Source organism: Phyllostomus hastatus, unplaced genomic scaffold (genome assembly GCF_019186645.2).
Source record: "Phyllostomus hastatus isolate PE091 unplaced genomic scaffold, TTU_PhHast_1.1 phas_scaffold_182, whole genome shotgun sequence".
In the NCBI taxonomy this organism is placed as follows: Eukaryota; Metazoa; Chordata; class Mammalia; order Chiroptera; family Phyllostomidae; genus Phyllostomus; species Phyllostomus hastatus.
In genome coordinates this window covers 30,816,249-30,840,150 of record NW_025334013.1, presented here as the reverse complement: position 1 = coordinate 30,840,150, position 23,902 = coordinate 30,816,249, and the positions used below count along the sequence as shown (strand labels likewise).

General features: G+C 37.8%; 1 protein-coding gene across 5 annotated transcripts in view; it reads left to right on the top strand.

Moving 5' to 3' along the window:
* Positions 1-23,902, top strand: part of TESK2 (testis associated actin remodelling kinase 2) — a 115,827-nt gene that overhangs the window by 16,024 nt on the left and 75,901 nt on the right. For 2 of the 5 annotated variants that reach the window (XM_045858644.1, XM_045858642.1), the window contains exon 2: positions 10,859-11,169. In XM_045858644.1, coding sequence (XP_045714600.1) covers positions 10,948-11,169 — 222 coding nt within the window. In that variant the 5' untranslated portion in view covers positions 10,859-10,947. Of the gene's footprint in view, positions 1-10,858; positions 11,170-17,125; positions 17,219-23,902 lie in introns of those variants that run through there. The other 3 variants (XM_045858643.1, XM_045858648.1, XM_045858645.1) reach the window with 3 other exon arrangements.

Genomic DNA, 23,902 nt, shown 5'->3' with positions numbered 1-23,902 from the left:
AACTTTTCCAACCAGTTTTCTCAACAGGGGCATTATTGGCATTTAGGGCAGGACAATTCTTTGTTGTACTGGACTGTTTCATGTATTGGAGGATACTGAGCTTCCTTGGCGCCTGTGTACTAAAATGTGCCCACTGCACACTCCTGCCATTGTGGCATTAACTCCTTCCTGGAACTCTCTGCCCCATAAATTTTCACATGAGAACCACCGGGACACTAACTGAAATATTTTTAGTGAAGCATCACAGTATCATCAGTTTTCATTTAAGAATTACAGGTTTTTACAAGCTTAAAATTAATTGTTCTTGATCAACAAAGTGTAGTTTCTTGAATCAAGTAGCCTCTTTAGAGGGAAACCTGAACTTTTAAAAGTCATTCAATCTTTCTAGTAAATGTGACAGCAATTGTAGTTGTTTTTGTTTCCCCAAAAATGTATACTTAAAGGGGTACTATAAGGTAATAAATATTCAGTAAATAAAACCAAGAGAGGTAGTCCAGAGGCTGAAAACATTATAAAATCTTACACTTTATAATGATTGTATTTTCTGATTTTATAAACACTGCGTGCTAACCAATTGTGCCATTGGAACTCCTATTTTCTGATTTTAAAATTGACCATTTTCAGATTTAAAATGGGATTTTGTGTCCTGACTGGGTAGCTCAGTTGGTTAGAAAATTGTCCTGATATGCCAAGGTTGCAAGTTTGATCCTCTGTCAGAGCACATATAAGAATCAACTAGTGAGCCCTGGCTGGCATAGCTCAATGGGTTGAGTGCAGGCTGCAAACCAAAGAGTTGCTGGTTCGATTCACAGTCCGGGCACGTGCCTGGTTTGCAGGCCAGGTCCCCAGTGGGAGCCACGTGAGAGGCAACCACACATTGATATTTCTCTCTCTCTTTTTTTCCTTCCCTTCCCCTCTCTAAAAATAAATAAAATCTTAAAAAAAAAAGAATCAACTAATGAATGCATAAATAAGTGTAAACAACAAATCCATCTTTCTCTCTAAAATTAATAAACAAATAAAATAGGGTGTAGTTTTAGAGTGTTCCTACACACACTTTTGCTGTCTTTTATGACTAATTACAATTTGTCAGATTAGCCCTGGCTGGTATGGCTCAGTGGATTGACTTCTGGCCTCAGAACCAAAAGGCTGCTGGTTTGACTCCCAGTCAGGGCACATACCTGGGTTTCAGGCCAGGTCCCCAATTGGGGGCATGTGAGAGGCAACCAAGAGACAACCAATCCATGTATCTCTTGCACATTGATGTTTCTCTCTCGCACTTTTTCCTTCCCTTCTCCTCTCTCTAAAAATAAAGAAATTCTTTACAAAAATCTTAAAAAAATAAAATTTGTCAGATTAAATTGAGAGCCCTTTATTTCATGGTTGATTTTATTTAAAATGTGGTTTTTAGTATGCTGGCCAAGGTAGCAGAAGGCAGAGTTTGAAGTTTTCCCATACTTAGCTCTTCTACAAAATGGATTAATAAATTTCTTACTCCTATGAGGAGATTGCACTTTTTAACCACTCATTTCAACTATTTCGTAATCAGTATTACTTTATCATGTAACAGGGGTACTACAACTAAATATCAATCAGTGTTTGACATGAGTGCTTTCATATTTTAAGCTTGTGGACATAGGCTATCCAAAAATACTTCTGTGAAGTTGAAAACTCAAGAATTTTTTGGGTTTTGGCCTAAGAGGTAAATACTTGGACCAAAAACTATAGTGGAACTATTGCAAATAAAAGTTTGAGAATCTAGAGACTTGGCTTGCACATTGGGATGCTATTTGTTTGCCAGACTATTTTCAGGTTTTTGGCCTAATCATACTGCATGGCTGTTGTATTGGCAATAGATTAAAAAAAAACAAAAACAAAAACTTTAACTGTTAAAGATTTCTTTTTAATTAAAAAATAAATATAGAAAATAGTGCAAAATAATACCACCCAGAATTAACAAATATTAGTTAATGAAACAAAATTAGCAAGCACCTGGCCAGCATGGCTCACTTGGTTGGAGCATCATCCTGTGGACTGAAGGGCTGCAGGTTGGATTCCTGGTCAGAGTGCATACTTGGTGTGTGGTTCGATCCCCCATCAGGACGCATACAATCCCTGGGCTGGGGTATATGGCAGATCAATGCTTCTCTCACACATTGATCTGTCTCTTTCTCCCTTCCTCTCTCCCTTCTCCTGTCTCTAAAAGCAATGAAAAGATGTCCTTGAGTGAGGACAGAAAAAGAAAAAAAATAGTGAATTTATCATTTTGTGTTGTTTTCTGTAGGGTTTTTTTTTTTAGTAAAAGGAACCAAAATATTAGTGCTATAGATGAAGTCTTTGTTTCCCTTTCTTATCTCATTTCTCTTTTTTCCCACCAAGCTAACTACTACTATGAGTTTACTGTTCATTTTTCTAATTCATGTTTTTAGACATATAGTTGTTGTGAGGATTAAATAAATTAATACATATAAAATGTTATAATGTAGGTACTGTTATTATTTCCTTTTTACAGATGGACAACTGGAGGTGTAGAGAGGTTTTAAAGTAACTTGACCAGGTTCATATAGCTATATATATATATATATTTTTTTTTTAAAGATTTTATTTATTTATTTTTAGAGAGTGAAGGAAGGGAGATAGAGAGAGAGAGAGAAACATCAATGTGTGGTTGCTGGGGGTCATGTCCTGCAACCCAGGCATGTACCCTGACTGGGAATCGAACCTGCGACACTTTGGTTCGCAGCCCAAGCTCAATCCACTGAGCTATGCCAGCTGGGGCCTCATATAGCTATATATATTTTTTTAAAACATATTTTATTGATTATGCTATTACAGTTGTCCCATTTTCACCCCTTCACTCCCCTCCACCCTGTACACCCTCTCCCACCCATATCCCCTCTTTTAGTCATGTCCATGTGTCATACTTATAATTTCGTTAGCTTCTACATTTCCTATACTATTCTTACCTTCCCCCTATCTATTTTCAACCTACATTTTATGCTACTTATTCTCTGTACCTTTCCCCCCTCTCTCCTCCTCCCACTCCCCTGTTGCTAACCCTCCATGTGATCTCCATTTCTGTGGTTCTGTTCCTGTTCTAGTTGTTTACTTAGTTTCTTTTGGTTTTGCTTTAGGTGTGGTTGTTAATAATTGTGAGTTTGCTGTTGCTGTCCTTTTACTATACATGTCTTTTCTTTATCTTCTTTTCTTAGATAAGTCCCTTTAACATTTCATAAAATAAGGGCTTGGTGATGATGAACTCCTTTAACTTGACCTTATCTGAGAAGCACTTTATCTGCCCTTCCATTCTAAATGAGAGCTTTGCTGGTTTGAGCAATCTGGAATGTAGGTCCTTGTCTTTCATGACTTGGAATATTTCTTTCCAGTCCCTTCTTGCCTGTAAGGTCTCTTTTGAGAAATCAGCTGACAGTCTGATGGGAACTCCTTTGTAGGTGACTGTCCCCTTATCTCTTGCTGCTTCTAGGATTCTCTCCTTCATTTTTACCTTGGGTAATGTAATGATGATGTGCCTTGGTGTGTTTCTTCTTGGGTCCAACTTCTTTGGGGGCTCTCTGAGCTTCCTGGATTTCTTGGAAGTCTATTTCCTTTGCCAGAATGGGGAAGTTCTCCTTTATTATTTGTTCAAATACGTGCTCAATCTGTTGCTTTTCTCCTTCCCCTTCTGGTACCCCTATAATTCAGATGTTGGAACGTTTAAAGATGTCCTGGAGGTTCCTAAGCTTCTCCTCGTTTTTTGGAATTCTTATTTCTTCATGCTTTCCTGCTTGGTTGTTTTTTTTCTTCCTTCTGGTCCACTCTATTGTTTCTATTGTTTTGAGTCCCAGTTTCCTTTTCTTCACTATTGGTTCTCTGTGCATCTTCCTTCATCTCTTTTATGGTAACCCGCATTTTTTCATGTAATTTGTGCCCAAAATCAACCAATTCTGTGAGCTTCCTGATCACCAGTGTTTTGAACTGTGCGTCTGATAGATTGGCTATTTCTTGGTTGCTCAAAAGGATGAGTCCTGGGGGACTGATCTGTTCTTCTGTTGAGACATGTCTCTCTCTCTCCTTTTTTTTTTTTCAGTCTGGTTGCCCTTGTTCTGGTGAGGGGCGGAGCCTTAAGTGTTCACTGTGGCTGGGCACCCCAGTTGCTAGATTGTGACGTTGTATGTGGGGACGGGGGCAGGGACAGGAGTGGGAAGGAACAATGGTGGTAGCTTTGTTCTCCTGGGATCTCAGTCCCTTTTCTGGGATCCTGGGTTGCGCGCTCTGCCCTGGTCTACAATGCCGCCTCACTGGGTCTGCCAGCCGCCGCTTGCGTACTCAGGGTCCACCTCTGTGTCCCAGAAGGCTTACGCGCTCCTGGTTGCCTTATGCGCCCAGTTCTCCCCGATCTCCACGGGCCGCAACCTGAGCCCGCTCCTCCTCTCAGCCCCTCCTACTGGTCTGGATGAACGGGTCTACTTCAACTTCTTGGCTGTCTGACTTCCATTCAGATAAATTCTCTATCAGTTCTGGGTGTTATTCTAGCTCTAAATTGTTGTTGTTCTAATCTTGGTTTGCTCATATATCTATATTATATATAGAAAGCAAGGATTTGAACCTGGATTGCTCTAAGGGCTGTACTTTGAATCAATATGCTATCCTGCCTCTATAATATATATTATTTTGTATTTTTTAAAGAGATTTTTATTTATTCATTTAAAAATATTTTCCAGAAATTTAAATATTTTATTGTTCTATTACAGTTGTAACTTTTCCCCCTTTGCCCTCCTCTGCCCAGTCCACCCCCTATCCCATTGTCAGTCCCCACACTGTTGTCCATGTCCATGAGTCATTCATATGTGTTCTTTGACTAGTTCCTTCCCCTTCTTTCTGCCATTATCCCTCTCCCTCCTACCCTCTGCTCACTGTCAGAATGTTCCATGTTTCTGTTTCTGGCTCTATTGTGCTCATTAGTTTATTTCATTAGATTCCTCTTATAGGTGAGATCATAAGATATGTGTCTTTCATCAACTGGCTTATTTCATTTAGCATAATATTCTCCAGTTCCATCCATGCTGCCATGAAAGGTAGGAGTTCCTTCTTTCTTTCTGCTGGGTAGTATTGCATTTCGTAAATGTACCACAATTTTTTGATCTACTCATTTACTGATGGGCACTTAGGCTGTTTCCAGCACTTGACTATTGTAAATAACAAGGGGAAGGGAGGGAGAAAGAGAAGGAGAGAAACGTTGATGTGAAAGATATATATCTATTGGTTGTCTCTTGCATGCCCCCAACTGGGGACATGGCCAGCAGCCCAGGCATGTGCCTGACTGGGAATCGAGCAGGTGACCTTTTGGTTCACAGGCTGGTGCTCAATACTGAGCCACACCAGCCAGGGCTATTTTGTATGTTTTAAAAAATACACTTTTTATTTTATTTTTTTATAGTTTTGTTTTAGATTTTATTTATTTACTTGCAGAGAGAGGGGAAGGGAGGGAGAAAGAGAGGGAGAGAAATATCAATGTGTGACAGATATATTGATCAGTTACCTCTCATACACCCCCAACTGGGGACCTGGCCGGCAACCCAGGCACGTGCCTTGACTGGGAATTGAACCAATGACTTCTCGGTTTGCAGGCTGGTGCTCAATCCACTGACCCACACCTGCCAGGGCACTTTTTATTAAAATGGTATACTGTAGGGATGGTCCTGCAGGTTTTTAAAATTTTAATGATACCACTAAGTGCAACTTGCTTCCTTTCCCTGCTCAATAGACTTTAAAAAATTATATTTTATTGATTATGCTATTACAGTTGTCCTGATATTTCCCCCTTTGCTCCCTCCACCCAGCACCACTCACTCCCTCAGGCAATCCCTCCATCTTTGTTCATGTCCATGGGTCATTCATGTAAGTTCTTTGGCTACTCCCTTTCCTATACTATACTTTACATCCCCATGGCTATTCTGTAACTACCTATCTGTACTTCCTAATCCCCTCTCCTTTCACTCATTCTCCCACACTCTGCCTCCCATCTCTTTATCTTTAACCTTTGGCATTTTAATTATGATGTGTCTTGAGATGGACCTCTTTGCATCCATCTTGTTTGGGACTTTCTGTGCTTCCTGGATTTGCATATCTATTTCCTTCACCAAATTAGGGAAGTTGTATTTCTTTTTTTTTTTTTTTTAAATAGATTTCCAGTTTCTTGCTTTTTCTCTTCTTCTGGCACCCCTCTGAAGTGAATGCTGGATTGCTTAAAGTTGTCCCACAGGCTGCTTATACTATCTTCTTTTTTTTTTTTTTTTGGCTTCTCTTTTCTTCTTGTTCTGCATGGTTGTTTTTTGCTTCCTTATGTTCGAAATCATTGATTTGATTCTTGGCTTCATCTTCTCTATTGTTGCTTCCCTGTAAATTGTTCTTTATTTCAATTAGTGTTTCTGACTGGGTGTTTTTTATGCTGTTAAGGTCCTCACTAAGTCCCTCAAACATCCTTCTAACCAGTGTTTTGAACTGCATGTGATAGATTGCTTATCTCCATTTTGTTTAGTTTTTTGTTTTTTTTTTTTTGAGTTTTGATTTGTTCTTTCGTTTGGGTCATGTTTTTCGTCTCCTCATTTTGTCAGCCTCCCTGTGTTTGTTTCTATGTATTAGGTACAGCTACTTTGACTACTTGTTTTGGTAGTGTGGCCTAATGTAGTAGATGTCCTGTAGTGTCCAGTGGCACAGCTCCCCTATCACCCAGGCTGGGTACTCGAGGTGTGCCCTTCATGTGGGCTGAGTACACTCTCCTCTTGTAGTTGAGCTTTGGTTGCTGTTGGCAGATCAGTGGGAGGGATTTACCCAGGTCAGTCAGCTGCAAGGATTGGCTATGACCATTTACCTCCAACATCCACCCTCTAGGGAAGATCAGCTTTGCAGGAGCAGGGTGGCCATGCTATGACGTGGTCTGTATCGGTGCACTGGCCTCAGTGAGCCACTGGCCCTGGGGTTTCGTGGGCAGTGCTGGCCAAGATCAGCCTTCATCTATGTTTTACCTGGGGCTGCCCTACCAGAGTGATAAAGCAATCTGAGATGGCTGCTACTTGTGCTGGGCCTGGAGATTTCCAGGAGAAGCCAAGTTGTGAACCTAGGCTGCTAGTTCCGGGCTTGTGGCTCACTGAGGCCAGCTGCTACTTATTTAAAAGGATTTAGGAAGTTGTGAAGCAAGAGCCAAGACCAGCCATTCATATGGAAAAGCAGCTTGGGTGGGCTGGTAAGTTGGGTAGGATGGAGTCTCTGGGAATCTGTAAGACAGATCAAACTGTGTTAGCCAGGTTGATGGAATCTTAGATACGGCACCAGTCTGCTGCATTTGTAGGGGGAGGGCCCAGAAAAGGGACAGTAGCTTCTGCTCACTTTGATGCCAGACACCTCAGCCTCCCATTAAGCTGCCACTCTGGTGCTGGAGCCCAGAGGGAGTGAGTCTGAGTAGGTGAATCCATGTGTGGGTTTTTTAAGAGGAACTGCTTGGGGCTCCAGAAGTGTCTTCCAGCAACTCAGTACTTACTGGTTTTTGCAGCCAGAAGTTGTGGAAACTTATGTTCCTGGCACTGGAACCCTGGGCTGGAGGGCCTGGGGTGGGGCTGGGACTCCTTGCTCCCAAGATATCCCTCCCAAATTTTTATCCACCATACATGGATGTGTGATCAGCCTATTCTGTATCTGTGCCCTGCCTACCAGTCTGAGTGGATGTGGTTTCTTTTATTCCATAGTTGTCAGACTTTCATTCAACTTGGTATCTGTCAGTTTTGAGTGATGGGTGTCCTATATTTTAGTTGTAATTTTGTTGTGGTTGTGCAAAGAGGCGAGCCATGTCTGCCTATGCCACCATCTTGACTGGAAGTCCTTAATAGGCTTTTGAAATACATCCACATTGCTAGATATAGTTTATTCATTATAAATACTCTTTATTTCATTGAAAAAATGTGCTACAATTTATGTATTGGGCCTATTGACTATCTTTTCCCCCTTTCTTATTACATACATTGTTAAAATGGAATGAATAGCCTTGTTCAGGGCTCCTGTGCTTATAAGCAAGAGTTTCTGCAAGCATACACCTTTTAAAAAATACTTTGCCCCTTTTGAAAAGTGCTGCTAACCAAGACACAAAGCTATTTATTTGAATCAAAACAAAAATACCCAAAATTTCAGTCTTTTGTGCTGTGGCGAAAGTTGTCACAGACTCCACCTAAATCAGCATAGTTGGAATGATCAGCTCCTTACCTCCTCTCACCTACCTGAGAAAGTAAAACCAACTTATTGAGCTGCAATGAACAATTCTGTCTTCCAGGCCTTAGACGGGACTATAGAGGATGGAGTCTGTCAACCCCAGGGCAGATTCTATTCTTGAGGTCTCTGTGGAGGTTAACAATGTATTTTATTCAAAATGAAATTTATCTAAAAAAAATTTATAGGCTTTGCCAATAGATGGCAAGCCTATCTAATTGTTTAGTTAATTTAGCAGTCACTTATGTTTGATATATTGTTTTAACTTCAATATCTTGTATTTTACTTTTCTAAAGTTAAGCTTCTTTTCTCTTCTTTTCTATCTCTTTCCAAATTACAGTTAGCTTGGCCTTCCTCTGCACTCAAGTCCTAGTCCTCTATCCAGATGACTGGCTTGTCTCTTTATAACTGTTATAGTGGAAAAACACTGAACTAAGTAATGATGTGGGAAAAGTTTGAGCTTTGGTGCTGAATTGACCTTGGTTCCAATTCTGGTTCTACCAGCTGTGTATCCTTAGCCAGCTGTGTAATCTCCTGAGCCTATATTTCTTTTTCTGTAAAATGGGGATCACCCCTTGGTGGTATATTTTGAGGAATAAATGAGAAAATGCTTGTAAAATTCCTTAAAAAAAAGCTATTACTATTTCCCTTCCCTGCTGTAGAGGATCTTTGACTCTTAGTATACATAAGAATAACTGGGGAGCTTGTTAAAATTTCCAAGTCTCCAAGAAATTCTGACTTAGGAGGCCAAAGTTGAGACCCAAGCATCTTGGTTTTAAACAAGATCTTTGGGTAGTTTTGAAGCAGGTGATCAATAGAAATACTTTTAGAAATGTACTACCCTTGATTTTAAGTCTAGCTTTGTTAGTAAATAGTTTATAGTTACGGACAAATTATTCCATCTTTCTGGGCCTTATGTTTACACAAATATAAAATGAATGACTACAACTTTATGGTCTCTATTGGCTGTAAAACTGTAACAATTTTATTTACTGGTTTATGGGGGTGGGGGGAGAGAGAGAGAGAGAGAGAATATGAGAGAATATGAGAGAATGAATGACTCGTTGTTCCACTTATTTATGCATTCATTGGTTGATTCTTAAATGTGCCCTGACCAGGGATTGAATCTGAAACACTGGCGTATTGGGACGATGCTCTAACCAACTGAACTATCTGGCCAGGGCTCATAATCCTAAATTTTCGATCTAGTGATCTGTTGCCACTTTTGGCAGAGGTTTAATAGTGGTACTTAATGGTTTCATTCTTTGGGAACTCAGATTATTTTTTTTTCTGTTAAAGTTCTGATGAAACTAGCTTAAACAAATATAATTTCTTTTTGAAGATACAGAGATATCTTCATTTGAAAAATTATTTTATGCCAGGATGCAGTTGGGCCTCAGGAATCAGGGACTAGTGCACATTAGGAAAATCAAGTTCTCTCTTTGTCTGTTGTTTTTTCTTTGCATCTTGGCCTCAGTCTCTTGACTTTTTCTACCATCTAGTCTGCATGGTAGAAAGTGGCCATGGCCAATACTATTGAGTTGACATGGTTCTTCCTTTTTAGAAAGCAGTCAGACTGTGACCGGAATATGTTAATTGCAATTTCAATTGCTAGAAAAGGAGCTGTGATTGGTTTATATTGGGTAGAGTGGCACCAACTATTGCTTGAGAGTCAGGGTCACATAGTAAGGATGGCCCTGGGAGCCCTGCCATTATTCTCCCTGGTTGGAGGGTACGGGTGGTCTGGGTTATGTATTTGCCAAATTCATGAAAGCATTTCACCATTGAAGAGTCACGTTGTATTTTGCATAAGACTCTTAAAATCAATTCTCATGGACAAAACATAGAAGTAGGGAGAGATAAGCTAAAAGAAAAAGTAGGCTTGTGTTTTTATTCTTATTTATCACTATCTCACACTATCATACCAGATAGTGTGGAGCCTTCTATAGTCACTTCTGCTGGACTATGTTGTTTAATCGATACTGTATTTTTAAGTTGCTTTTGCATATAGCTTTCTTCTTTTAAAATTATATAATTTTATAGTATAAAATCTTTGTCATCTTTGTTTTATAGATTTGGATTTAACTTTTCAAATGAAGAGAAAATTATGTGAGGCTATGCAGGGTGTTAGTAGGAGCATAGGCTTTTGAATTAGACCGTCTTGCATTACAATGTTACCTTTATTTTTTGATGCCTATATGATTACTTGACTGCTCTGTGAAATGAATGTAATAATCCTTAGATCATGGATTATTTGAGAATCAAATGACATGACATTTTTGGCTTTTACACTGTGTTTCCCAGGTAGTGGGTGCTCATTGAATGAGAGAGATTATCACTGTTACTTTGTCTTTTAGAATGTAATTGGTGATCTTCATTTTATTGTACTCATGTTTAACATGAGTACAAGACTGACTACACCTTGAGCTTTAAATATATCAGTGCTTTTTTAAGATAAAGATATAAAGTATTTTTTAGATCTGAAAACTAGGAACTAGAATGTGAAAGAGGAAATATTTTTATATTGATAGTTCACTGGTTTGTATGTATGTATGTATACATTAATGGTTTTAATGAAGTATCTTTTTGATCTGTTATTTAGCATCAAACCGGAAGAGAAGCAAAACTCAACAAAAATTTACCATGTGTGGAGTTCCTTCTTAAAAGAAGAAAAAAGTGATTGTTGCAACTATGGATCGGAGCAAACGGAATTCAATTGCAGGATTTCCTCCACGTGTGGAGCGTCTTGAAGATTTTGATGGAGGTGGTGGAAGTGAGGGTAACGTGACCCAGGTGGGAAGAGTTTGGCCATCTTCATATCGAGCTCTTATAAGTGCTTTTTCCAGACTGACACGTTTAGATGACTTCACCTGTGAAAAAATTGGCTCTGGCTTCTTCTCTGAAGTGTTCAAGGTGAGTGATGCCTCAGCTTTTCTCATATTGTCTTGTCGATGGTCAGTTTCACTGCAGAATTGATAGCCGTGTTTCATTAGGACATAGGCTTTGCCTAGTCAGTGCCCTGGATCTCGAGCAGTGTTCTAATCTAAACCATCTCCTCAAGCTATTTATTAACTTGTGAGATATCTTATTTTTTTAAAGATTTTATTTATTTATTTTAGAGAGGGGAAGGGAGGGAGAAAGAGAGGAAGAAAAACTTCAATGTGCGGTTGCCTCTCATGTGCCCTTGTTGGGGACCTGGCCTGCAACCCAGGCATGTGCCCTGACTGGGAATTGAATGGGTGACCCTTTGGTTTGTAGGCTGGCACTCAATTCACTGATCTATACCAGCCAGGGCAGATATCTTATTATTTTAACTATAAAATAATACATGCTGTTTAAAAATCCAAATAATATAGCAGTCTCTTCCCTTTCTCCTCCTCCCTACTCATATGTATCTCTCTAAAATTAGTGCTATTAACAGCTGTATGTATGACCCTTTTCTGTGCTTATGCATACATTATAAACACATCTTATATACATATATAAAAACAGGGTCTGGCACAAACAGCACCCCCTTTTTATTATAAACTTTTATTACAAAATCATAAGCATGTAATTCTGTAACATAACAATATCACACTCAAGCATACCACATGCCATTTTAGGTGAAATGTTCAAATTAAAGCTATAAATTATTACACCCATATTATTACCCTACCAACCACACTCAAACAGGCCTTACTTCTGCTGTACCTGTATACACACATACATACCCTGATAATACAGTTTTTGCTTGCTTACTTTTAATAAAATTCAGCCTTTAATTCTCCCAAGCAATCATATTTCCCAAGTTCATTTACTCCCACAGAAGATTATTTCATACCTTTTCTCCTGTCATCAAACTCCCAGAACTTCTCTGGTCCTCAGTCTCAGTGATGAGCTTGCTTCCTAATAGACTGGGAAAACTGAAGCAAGCTGAAGAGAACTTCCACAGCCTCCCACCACCACATATGGCTACTAACCCACATCTCTACCCTCTTACTTGGCCTTTGTACTTGTCAATATGGATGAACTATCCATGCTTCAGTCTAAGCCATCCTTCTATAGGTATGGTATGTCCTATTTGAATTTGACTACTCAAAGTTATTACCCAAGAAATTCTCCCCTTTCCTACATTATATTTCACTCTCTATTAAATTATCTCTACCAGCATATAAACATTCTGTTACTTTTTTCACCTTGAAATGATCTTTTTTTAAGTGGAGAAAATCATTCCTTGTTGCTACACTCCCAGTTGTCTTATTTTCTTTTGGACTAAAACACCTCCACAGAGTTATCTCCACCCACCATTTCCATTTCCTATTCTTTTTCTTCTGTTTTCTCTCTCTCTTTTTGTTTTGATTTATTTTTATTTGATTTACACACCCCCCACTGGGGACCTGGTCCACAACCCAGGCATGTGCCCTGACTGGGAATTGAACCAATGACCCTTTGGTTCTCAGACTAGCCTGAGTACACCAGCCAGGGTTCTCTTTCTTTTTAATATGGTAAAATGTATGTAACATAAATTTACCATTTCAACCTTGTATACAGTTCAGTGGCATTAACTACATTTACAATGCTGTGTGTATCTGTTTCAGAAACTTATCATCCCAAACAGAAATTTTGTACCCATTAAGCAGTAACTCCCTATGTGCCCCTACTCCCAGCCCCTGTTAACTCTATTCTACTTTCTGTCTCCATGAAGTTGCCTATTTCTAGGTACTTCATATTAGTGAAACATTCAGCATTTGTCTTTTTGTGTCCAGCTTATTTCACTTAGTAGAATGTCCTCAAATTTCATCCATGTAGTAGCATATATCAAAATTTCATTCCTTGCTCTGGCTGATATGGCTCAGTGGGTTGAGCGCCAACCTGTGAACCAAGGGTTTGCTGGTTTGAGTCTTGGTCACGTCACAGGCTTGGGTTGTGGGCCAGATTGGGCCCTTAGTAGGGGGTTCAAGAGAGGCAACCACACATTGATGGTTCTCTCTCTCTCTTTCTCCTTCCCTTCCCCTCTCTCTAAAAATAAATAAATAAATAAAAATTTTAAAAAATTTCATTCCTTTTTATGGCTGAATAATATCCCATAGTGTGTATACCACATTTTGGTTTTCCATTCATTTGTTGATGTGTATTTGGGTTGTTTCCACATATTGGTTATTGTGAATAGTGCTGCTATGAACTTTGGTGTACAAGTATCTGGTTGAATCCCTGCTTTCAATTCTTTTGGGTATTTACCTCTAAGTGGAAATATGGGTCATATAATAAATCTGTGTATAACAAAAAAAAATGGTAAAATACACATAACATAAAATGTACTGTCTTAATTATTTTTAAGTGTATAGTTAAGTAGTGTAAGTATATTCACATTGTTGTATAACCAATCCCTGGAACTTTTTCATCTTGCAGAACTGAAACTCTATATCCATTAAACAACAACTTCCCATCTTTTTTCCTCTAGATCCTGACAATAACCATTCTACTGCCTGTTTCTATTAGTTTGACTACTCTAGATACCTTAAATAAATGAAATCATATAGTATTTGTTTGTGTGTATGTGTGTGTGTGACTACCTTATTTCACTTAATCTAACTTTTTAAAAAAGATTATTTATTTTTAGAGAGGGGAAGGGAGGGAGAAAGAGAGACGGAGAGAAATATCAGTATGTGGTTGCCTTTCATGTGCCTCCCACTGGGAACCTGGCCCATAACCCAGGCATGTGCCTGACTGGGAATTGAACTTGCAACCTTTTGGTTCGCAGGCCAGAGCTCAATCCACTGAGCCACACCAGTCAGGGCTGATGCACACAAGTCTTTAACTTTGATTAAGTTCAATATATCTATATATTTTTTCCTTTGTAGCTTGTGCTGCTGCTGCTTCTGGTGTTATATCCAAGAAATCCTAGCCAAATTCAATATCATGAAGATTTTCCTTAATGTTTTATTCTAAGGGTCATATAGTTTTAGCTCTTACATTTAGGTCTTTTTATTTTATATAAGTTAATTTTTGTATGTGGTGTAAGGTAAGGGTCTAACTTTATTCTTTTGCACGTGGATATACAGTTTTCCCAGCACCAGTTGTTGAAAAGACTGATCTCTCCCCACTGAATGGTCTTGGCACCCTCTTAAACATTAATTGACCGTACATGCCAGGGTTATTAACTCATTTTAATTTGTATGTGTCAATTATCAATGTAGTTCTTTTTTGTTTATTGGTAACTTATATAATTTGCTTATATTATTACCTGTATTTTTTTAAGAAATCTTGGTAATAGTTCTTCATTATATGTGTTGCAGGTATTTTTTCTCTGCCTGTCTTTCACTTTTTGTTTTTGAAATTTATGTAGTTAGATCTATCCATGTTTTCATTTGTAACTTGTGGATTTTATATTTTGTCTAAGAGATCCTTCCCACTGCAGGCTTTTGAAAATATTATGCTATATTTTTCCTAATGCTTTTAAGTCATATTTTATTGAATTTAAGATACCATTGATTATAAGAATCACCTGTTGCCAATTAAACTGTGACAATTCTTATTACTTAAAGGGCTCTTATAGACTTGATTTGGTAGGCATAGCTTTTAACATGTTATACTTTTGAAAAAAGGAAGATGTATTGAAAATAAATTGGTTAAAGCACTTTTAAATCCTTTTGACATTTGGAGTATAACTGTCTAGAATCTTTTTTCAGCTCAGAGGCTTTGATGTCATTGTGTTCCATACAACATTGCGCTTTTATCATCAAGACTGTGGTGATACATAATTTCTTAAAAAATGGCTGTCCTGTTGTAGCTAGGTGTTTATTTAAGCACTGGTTTACAAGTTTAGTGCACATGGTACAGGTGCCTGGAAGTAATTTTAAAGCATTTCAATTTCAAGATATTGAAAGTCTTAGACAGAATGAAATGTTGTAGACAGTTTTTATTTTTAATTCATCTTGAGTTTATTTCAGTGTTTGAAATGAAATATAGGCATTTAATTTTACTGTTAAAACATGGTTAGCTAATTGTCTAAATACAATTTTTAATGTTTTTTTCCCCCAAGTGGGTTGAAAGGTCACTTTTATTACCTGATTCCTGTTTGATCTGACACTTGAATAGACAGACCAATGGAATAAAATAGAAAACCCAGAAAAAGGCTACAATATATATAATATTCTAGTATGTGGTAAAGGTTTTATCTTAAATTAGATGAACTAGTCAAATGTTGTTGGCATAACTAGGTAGCCATCTGAAAAACTAATAAATTTGAATTATATTTTTATACCTTACACCAGGATAAATTCCAACTGGATGTAAATGTTAACTACGAAAATTAAAATCATAAATGTTCTAGAGCAGCACATGAAGAAATAATTAAATTAATACATAAAGTTCTCACTGTTATGTGTGTTAATTTATGAAAATAAAGAAGAGAGAGAGGTAGAGACAGAGAGAGAGATGAGAGAGAAACATCAATTGGTTGCCTCCTATACATGCCGTAACTGGGCATTGAACCTGCAGCCTAGGTATGTGCCTTGACTGGGAATTGAACTTATACATTTTCAATGTTTGGGACCATGCTCCAACCAATTAAGACACACTGGCCAGGGCTGTTTGTTTTTCTTAAATGTGCTTCTCTTTTATTTTCAAATACCCTTCAGTTGCTTTTCTTTGTACACCTATTTTTATTTAATTTTAATTGAATTTGTTTTAAAAATCACATGGCACAAACTCTAAAGGTATAAAAGTTATTCAGTGAAAAATCATTTGCATTCTTCTGATGCAGTTTTTTCCCTGGGGGCAACCAATATTTAACAGTTTCTTACGTATCCTTCTAGTGATTCTTATGTGCATAGATAAGCAACTATATGTATGTGTTTGTGCTAGCATATGTGTGTGTATTATAGATTATATATCAATTATCTATTATTTATTTACTTCAAGATAGAAGGCCACTTGAGTGTGAGTTCAATGATGGCAGGGGTTTATGTTCTTTTTATCGATATGTGCACTGCTGTATCCTCATTGCCTAGTATTCTACATGGTGTATAGTACACACTTTTCTACAATGTTATTTTTCTTGTATCTTAGTGATTTGTAGACTCTTTTATATCTATGCTATGAATTATATTTTCCAAACTTGCATTTTTTAAAGCTAACTTGTGACAATTTTTGCAACATAGAAATAGTTCATTTTGTTGTTTACTGTTTTAATTTCTGACTTCTGTTTCTTTTATTATTTTAAAAAGGCCCTCTGCACTCCTATATTATGAATAAAATTTTCACTTTAAATTACCTTTATAATTTTACTACTTATACTTAAATATTTAATCCATCTGGAATTCATTTTTTTAGATGGCTACTCATTTGTACTAGCAACATTTATTATAGTTAATATTTTTCTCATTAACTGGAAATGTCACCTTTATACTGAATTTTCCTAAGTATTTTAGTTGGTTTCTAGACTTTATTCTATTGTACTGATCTGCCTATTCATATACCAGTACACACTGATAAAATAATTCAATTATTGTGGCTCTATTTTAATATCTGGTTAGTCTAGCTCTCCATCATTATTTTTCCTTTTGTGTTTATGAGATGAGAGAGAGAGAGAGCGAGAGAGCAAGCAAGTGTTTTTGATGAGATTAACATTCGAATCAGGAGATAGAGCAAAACAGATTGCCCTTCCTAATATGGGTTGCCCTCGTCCAATCGTTTGAAAATCTGAATAGAACAAAAAGGCTGACCCTGCTATGATTAAAAGGGAACTTCTCCTGTCTAATTGCTTGAGATGGGACATTGGTATTTTCCTGCCTTTTGATTGGAACTGAAATATGGGCTCTTTGTGGGCCTTGAGCCTGCTGCCTATTGGACTGGAACTTACACCATTGGCTCTCCTGGTTCTCAGGCCTTTGGACTCAGACTGGAACTACACCTCTGGCTTCCTGGGTCTCCAGCTTGCTAACTGCAGATCTTGGGACTCCTCAGCAACCATAATCGTGTGAGCCAATTTCTTACAGTAAATCTTTTTCTATCTGTATCTTTTTGGTTTTGTTTTCTGGGGAACTATAATACATATAGTGATAAAGTATTTTTCTCTTTTGATCTCTTAGTAAAGTGAATTATAGTAGTAGGTACTCTAATAGTGAGCCATCCTTGCATTCTTGGTGTATTATTCTTTAATGTGCTGTTAACTTCTTTTTGCTGGGGTGTTTTTACCTTGATATTTGTGAAAATGGTGTGTGGTTTTCACTTTCATGCTTTTGTTGTTAGGTTTTGGTAGCAATGTTATGCTTGCTTCATAAAAATAAAGTTGAAGATTTTTTCCTCCCTATGCTTTGGCAGGATTGAAATAATGTTGGAATAATTTATTCTTTAAATACTTGATGGAATTCTCTTGTGAAATGCTTGACCATTTACCTTGAAAATATTTCCTATTCTTCTAGGGTAATTTTTTTTTGTTTCTTCTAAGTCAATTTTGGTAAATTATTTTTACTAGAAAATTGTTTCTTACAGGTTTTCTAATATACTTTCTTTGACCATTAAAAATTAGTTTGTCATTTTGTTTAAGTCCCTTTCAGATTAGTTGCAACTCTTGGAGTGTGCACTGTGCTATTGTTTTGTCTGCTGGTTCTTTTTTATAGTTTTTCATTTCTTCCATGATTTATAATTTTTTATTGAAAACCTATCTGCCCTGGCTGGTGTGGTTCAATTGGTTGGGCACTGACCTGCAAAACAAAGGGTCAGTTTGTTGGATTCTGATCAAGGGCGCGTGACTGGGTTGTAGATTCTGTCCCCAGTTGGGGCACGTGCACAAGGCAAACAATTGATGTTTCTCTCTCACGTGAATGTTTATCTCTCTCTCTTTCCTCCTCCCTTCCTCTCTATCTAAAAGTAAATAAAATCTTTTTTAAAATACCTGTCATCGGGGCAAATGTTTTTCCTTGGAGTTCTTGTGTTCTGGATTGTGGTTGTGTCCCAAGACATTGGTCTCACATTTGCCTCTGCTGGGGTCATGCATGTTCTGGAGCTGAACTTAACAGCTTTTATTTTTATTTCTTGGTTCAGACTTTCAGTACAGTGTTTGTAGTATAAATCTCAATCCTGAACCCGATTCTCGTACTAGTTCCTCATTTAAAGCGATAGAGTCTAGCATTATCCTACTGTGGATGTCCATTACAAAATAGGAGAACACTAGTTCATTGTATTTTTTGAAGTAATTAGTTAATATGATGGTGAGAACATTATCACTGGGAAAGAGAGGGACAGGTCTATTTATTTTTTCTCGTATGTAATAGTCTGATACAAGGATCAGTAAACTACAGGTCTTGTACCAAATCCAGCCTGCTACTTGTTTTTGTAAATAAAGTTTATTGGAATACATCTACACCCATTTGTTAATGCGTGTTCTGTGGTTGATTTTGTGTTACAATGACATAGTTGAGTAGTTGCAACGGTGACCATGTTGGCCCTCAGAACCTAAGATATTTAGTATTTAACCCCTCTACAGGAAAAGTTAGCCAACCTCTGGTCTAATAACTATAGTGCACAAATAGAGGATGGTTAGTTATTATCTGTGATTACAAAGTACAGGTGATTACAGAGCTTTAAAAGTCAAATTAAAGAAAAAGTATAATTCATGGCAATAAAAGGAAATATTTGACTTATGTGGGAGATCTGAATTATGCAGATAATTTAAGAACTTTTAGGTAGCAAAAGAAAGACTGGTTGATGGATGACTTCACACTGAGAAATTTCAATTTATGCTGTTGCTTATTTGTATTCCTTTAAAAATTTCAGTTTAAAATTTAGGACCTTCTGGTCATTAATTAAAAAAAAATATTTTATTTATTTATTTATTTTTAGAGGGACAAGAAGGGAGGGAGAAAAAGAGGAACATTGATGTGCAAGAGAAACATCTATCGGCTGTCTCTCGCTTGTGCCCGGACCAGGAATCAAATTGTTGACCTTTTGGTTCACAGGCCGGTGCTCAGTGTCCTGAGCCACCACAGCCAGGGCTGGTGATTAATTTTTAAGACTAGACCTTAGTTATGTTATCTGTTCAATATACACTATTCTTCAGTTAGTACTGAAGCCGGGCTTTCAATAAGTAACAGACTATTACCCTATACTGCAGGGGTATCCAACCATTTGGCACTTTTGGGCCACACTGGAGTTGTCTTGGGCCACACATTAAACATACAAACACTAATGAGAACCAATGAGCAAAAAAAAGGTCCGTGCAGAATTTTCGTGGTATCCACCACCACAGATAAGCAAAAAAGTCCTCACATTATAGCCCTAATTATTCAGCAGCGCTTTCAATAATCTTTTAAAATCAGGTCCCAAGTTCATGATCACTAATATAGAAAATGTACATATCTAAGTTATAAAACTTAGTATAAAACTTAGTAATAAAACTGAGTAATGTTTTAAGTAAATTTACAATTTTGTGTTGGGCCACATTCATAGCCATCCTGGGCTACATGTGGCCTGCAGGGGTTGGACACCCCTGCTATACTGTATGAAGGATGAAAAACCATAACTAGTAAAGTCCTCATGATCTTTTTATTTTTATTTTTTATTTATTTTTTAAAAAGATTTTACTTATTCATTTTTAGAGAGAAGGGAAGAGAAAGAGAGATATCAATGGTTGCTTCTCCTGCATCCCATACTGGGGACCTGGCCCGCAACCTAGGCATGCGCCCTGACTGGGAATTGAACTGGCGACCCTTTGATTTGCAGCCTGCGCTCAATCCACTGAGCTACACCAGCCAGGGCTGATCTTTTTATTTTTTAATTCTTACCTGAGGATATGTTTTATTGATTTTTTTAGAGAGAGAAACATTGATGCAAGAGAGAAGCATTGATTGGTTGCCTCCCATGTGCACCCCTATTGCAGATCAAGCCCACAGCCTAGGTCTGTGCCCTGACTGGGAACAAACCTGCAGCGTTTTGGTGTATGGGTCCACACTCCAACCAACAGCCACATGGTGGGGGGCGCTCACGATCTCTGTTGTACACTGCATGGGTCAGTAGTCCCATGAATTATAATTAGAATAATTTGTCATTTTCTTTACCAAAAATTATTTTAAAAAATTGTCTCATCCTAAGTAATCTTATTTAGTTGTATAGCTGTAAAAATATCTGTTTGAGCCCTGGCCAGTGTGGCTCACTTGGTTGGAGTGTTGTCCCATAAACCAAAGGTCACAGGTTTGATCCCAATCAGGGCACATACCTGGGTTGTGGAGTCTGCCCATGAATGGGGCATGTGCCAGGGGTTGTTTGGCAATGTCTGGAGATATGTTTGGTTGTCATAACTGAGTAGGGGGTGCTACTGGCATTTAGTGGGTAGGGGTCAGGGATGTTGCTAACCATCCTACAAGGGACAGGAGAGCTCCCCACAACAAAATATTTCTGGCCCAAAATGTCAATAGTGTTAAGGTTATAAATTCCTATTCTACAAGCGTTAGAAGAGTTGAACATATTTTATAACCTCTATTACTGAATTTGGGAAAATATACTTTTAAAAACCAAAAGAGTTGATTTACATTTAAAACCACTTGTGAGTTTCATATATTTTCTTTTGTTAATTGTTTTTATTTTTTAAAATCATAATACAGGGATTAGGGTAATTTCATTGTTTCTAGGAGAATGACTTGGAATATTTTGGATGTTAGTGAAATTTATTTAGTGAAGAACTGAGTTGTGGGTAAATGGAGGTGGCATGAGTGGTGTGTACACTTGTAGAGTAAGAGAGAAAAATTTAAAATCAAATGGCCCCAGCCTTTCACCCTCAGGTAAATGGAAAATATACTCAGCACCAGGTTAGGAGTGGCTAAAAACCTGTTTAATGTTTCAAATTAAGAGTGCTTCTGTTGGTATACAGTAGAAATAATAGAAGGCTCTTTCTTTTTATATCAGTGCTTGTTTTGTTTGGAAGTATGATTGGAAGGAAACTTTCTAGGAAGATAATTGTTCAAATCTCTTGAGATAACTACTCTTTTTTTTTAAGATTTTATTTATTTATTTTTAGAGAGAGAAGAAGGGAAGGAGAAAGAGAGAAAGAGAGAAACATAGATTGGTTGCCCCACAAATGCCCCAAACTGGACCTGGCCTGCAACCCAGGCATGTTCCCTGACTGGAATTGAACTGGGACCTTATGGTTCACAGGCTGGTGCTCAGTCTACTGAGCCACACTAGCCAGGGCTCAACTACTCTCTATTACCCAATGAGATCTCTCTGTATTTTAGCTCTCTAGCTTTGTCGGCTTTTCCATTTCCTATACTATTCTTAAAATTCCCCTGTCTATTTTATACCTACCAATTATGCTTCTTAATCTCTGCAGTTTATCCCTCATTCTTCCCCTTTCCCCTCCCAACTGATACCCATACAAATAATCTCCATATCTATGATTCTGTTCCTGTTCTGCTTGTTTGCTTAGTTTTTTTTAGATGCAGTTATTGATAATTGTGAATTTGTTGTCATTTTAGTGTTCATAGTTTTGATCTTCTTTTTCTTAAATAAGTCCCTTTAACATTTTACATAATAATGGTTTGATGATGATGAACTCCTTTAGTTTTACCTTATCTGGAAAGCACTTTATCTGCCCTTCCATTCTAAATGATAGCTTTGCTGGGTACAGTAATCTAAGTTGTAGGTCCTTGCTTTTCATTACTTTGAATACTTCTTGCCAGTCCCTTCTAGCCTGCAAAGTTTGTTTTGAGAAATCAGCTGACAGCCTTATGGGACCTCCTTTGTAGCTAACTGTCTCCTTTTCTTTTGCTGCTTTTAAGATTCTCTCTTTATTTTTAGCCTTTGGCATTTTAATTATGATGTGTCTTGGTGTGGTCCTCTTTGGGTCCAACTTGTTTGGGACTCTGTGCTTCCTGGACTTGTATGTCTATTTCCTTCCTTAAATTAGGGAAGTTTTCTTTTCTTATTTTTTCAAATAAGTTTTTAATTTCTTGCTCTTTCCCTTCTCCTTCTGGAACCCCTATGATTCAGATGTTCGTATGTTTTGAGATGTTCCAGAGGCTCCTTTAGTGTATCCCAGTTTTTTAAATTCTTTTTTCTTCTTGCTGTTCTGATTGAATACTTTTTTCTTCCTTATGTTCCAAATCATTGTTTATTTGATTTGGAATGTAAGTCCTGAGAGCTTTGCAGCCCTTGAAGAGGAGTCCCCTGAGAATCCTGCAGTTTATTCTGCTGCTCAACCCCCACTGGTTTTTACAGCCGGAGATTATAGGGATTTATCTCCCTGGCTCTGGAACCCTGGGCTGGGTGGTCTGGTTTGGAGCTGGTATCCCTTGCTCTGGAGGTAACCCTCACAATTTTTATCCACCACACGTGAGTGTGGGACTGCCCACCCCACCACCTCTTTATGTTACTCCATGTCTCCGTGCCTCTCGCATCTCTCTGCACCTCTCCATGTGTTACCATGTCTTTGCTCCTCCTACCCATCTGGATGAATGTGGCTTCTTTAAAAATCCTTGGTTGTCAGACTTTCATACAGCTTGATTTCCCCATGAATCTGGGTGATATTTGTTTTGTAGTCTAGTTATAATTTTTGCTGTAGATATGTGAGGAGCTGAAGTGTGTTTACCTATGCCTCCATATTGACTGGAAATTGTAAATTATTCTTCATTTCAGTTAGTGTATCATTTCTGACTGGTTCTTTTTTATGGTTCCCATGTCTTTTTTAATACTGTTGAAGTTCTAAGTTCATTGAGCATTCTTACAACCATTGTTTTGAACTCTGCTTCTAGTAGATGAGTAATAATTAATTTGGATACTTATGGAACCTATAGAAAGAAATGATGGAGCTCAGAAGACAGTCAGTTTAAGAGCCATTAACATAAAGTAACAAAAGTCATAGGTATGAATGAGATTATATATGGACTGTAAATAGACAGCATAAAAGAAGGCATGGAACCAGGCATTAAGGAACTCCAGTATTTAAGGGTTGAGTAGAGGAAGGAAGAGCTGACAAAGGAGCCTGAGTAGGAGTAGAAAGAAAGGTAAGAGAACCAGTATGTGTATGTGTATCTGTGTTAGTGAGTGAAAGAGGGAGACTTGATGAAATTTTAACCTAAAATGAGCACAAAGTTTGTGTTCTTTTCACTGTACCCTGCATAACAATGTCTACCTTGTGGTGTTGGAAGGATCAAATGACATATATAGAGTACCTTGTACAATGCCTAGTTCATCAAGCGAATAGTAGCTTTTGTTATCTTTGATATTATTTTCTCTATTTTAGTTTTATACAACATTTCAAATTTGATCTCACATCAAATCACTCTTTTTTAGATGCGATTTCATTTTTTTTTTTATTTGAGAGAGAGAGAGGAAGGGAGAGAGAGAGAACAAGTGAGAGAGATTTGTTCACTTATTTATACATTCATTGGCTGATTCTTGAATGTGCCCTGACTGGGGATGGAACCCACAACCTCGGCATAACGGGACAATGCTGTAACCAACTAAGCTACCCTGCCAGGGCAGATCTGATTTCATTTTTATTTATTTATTTAAAAGACTTTATTTATTTTTAGAGAGGGGAAGGGAGGGAAAAAGAGAGGGAGAGAAACATCCGTATGTTACTTCTCACACTCCCCCAACCAGGGACCTGGCCCACAACCCAGGCACATGCCCTGATTGGGTATTGAACCAGTGACCTTTTAGTTCA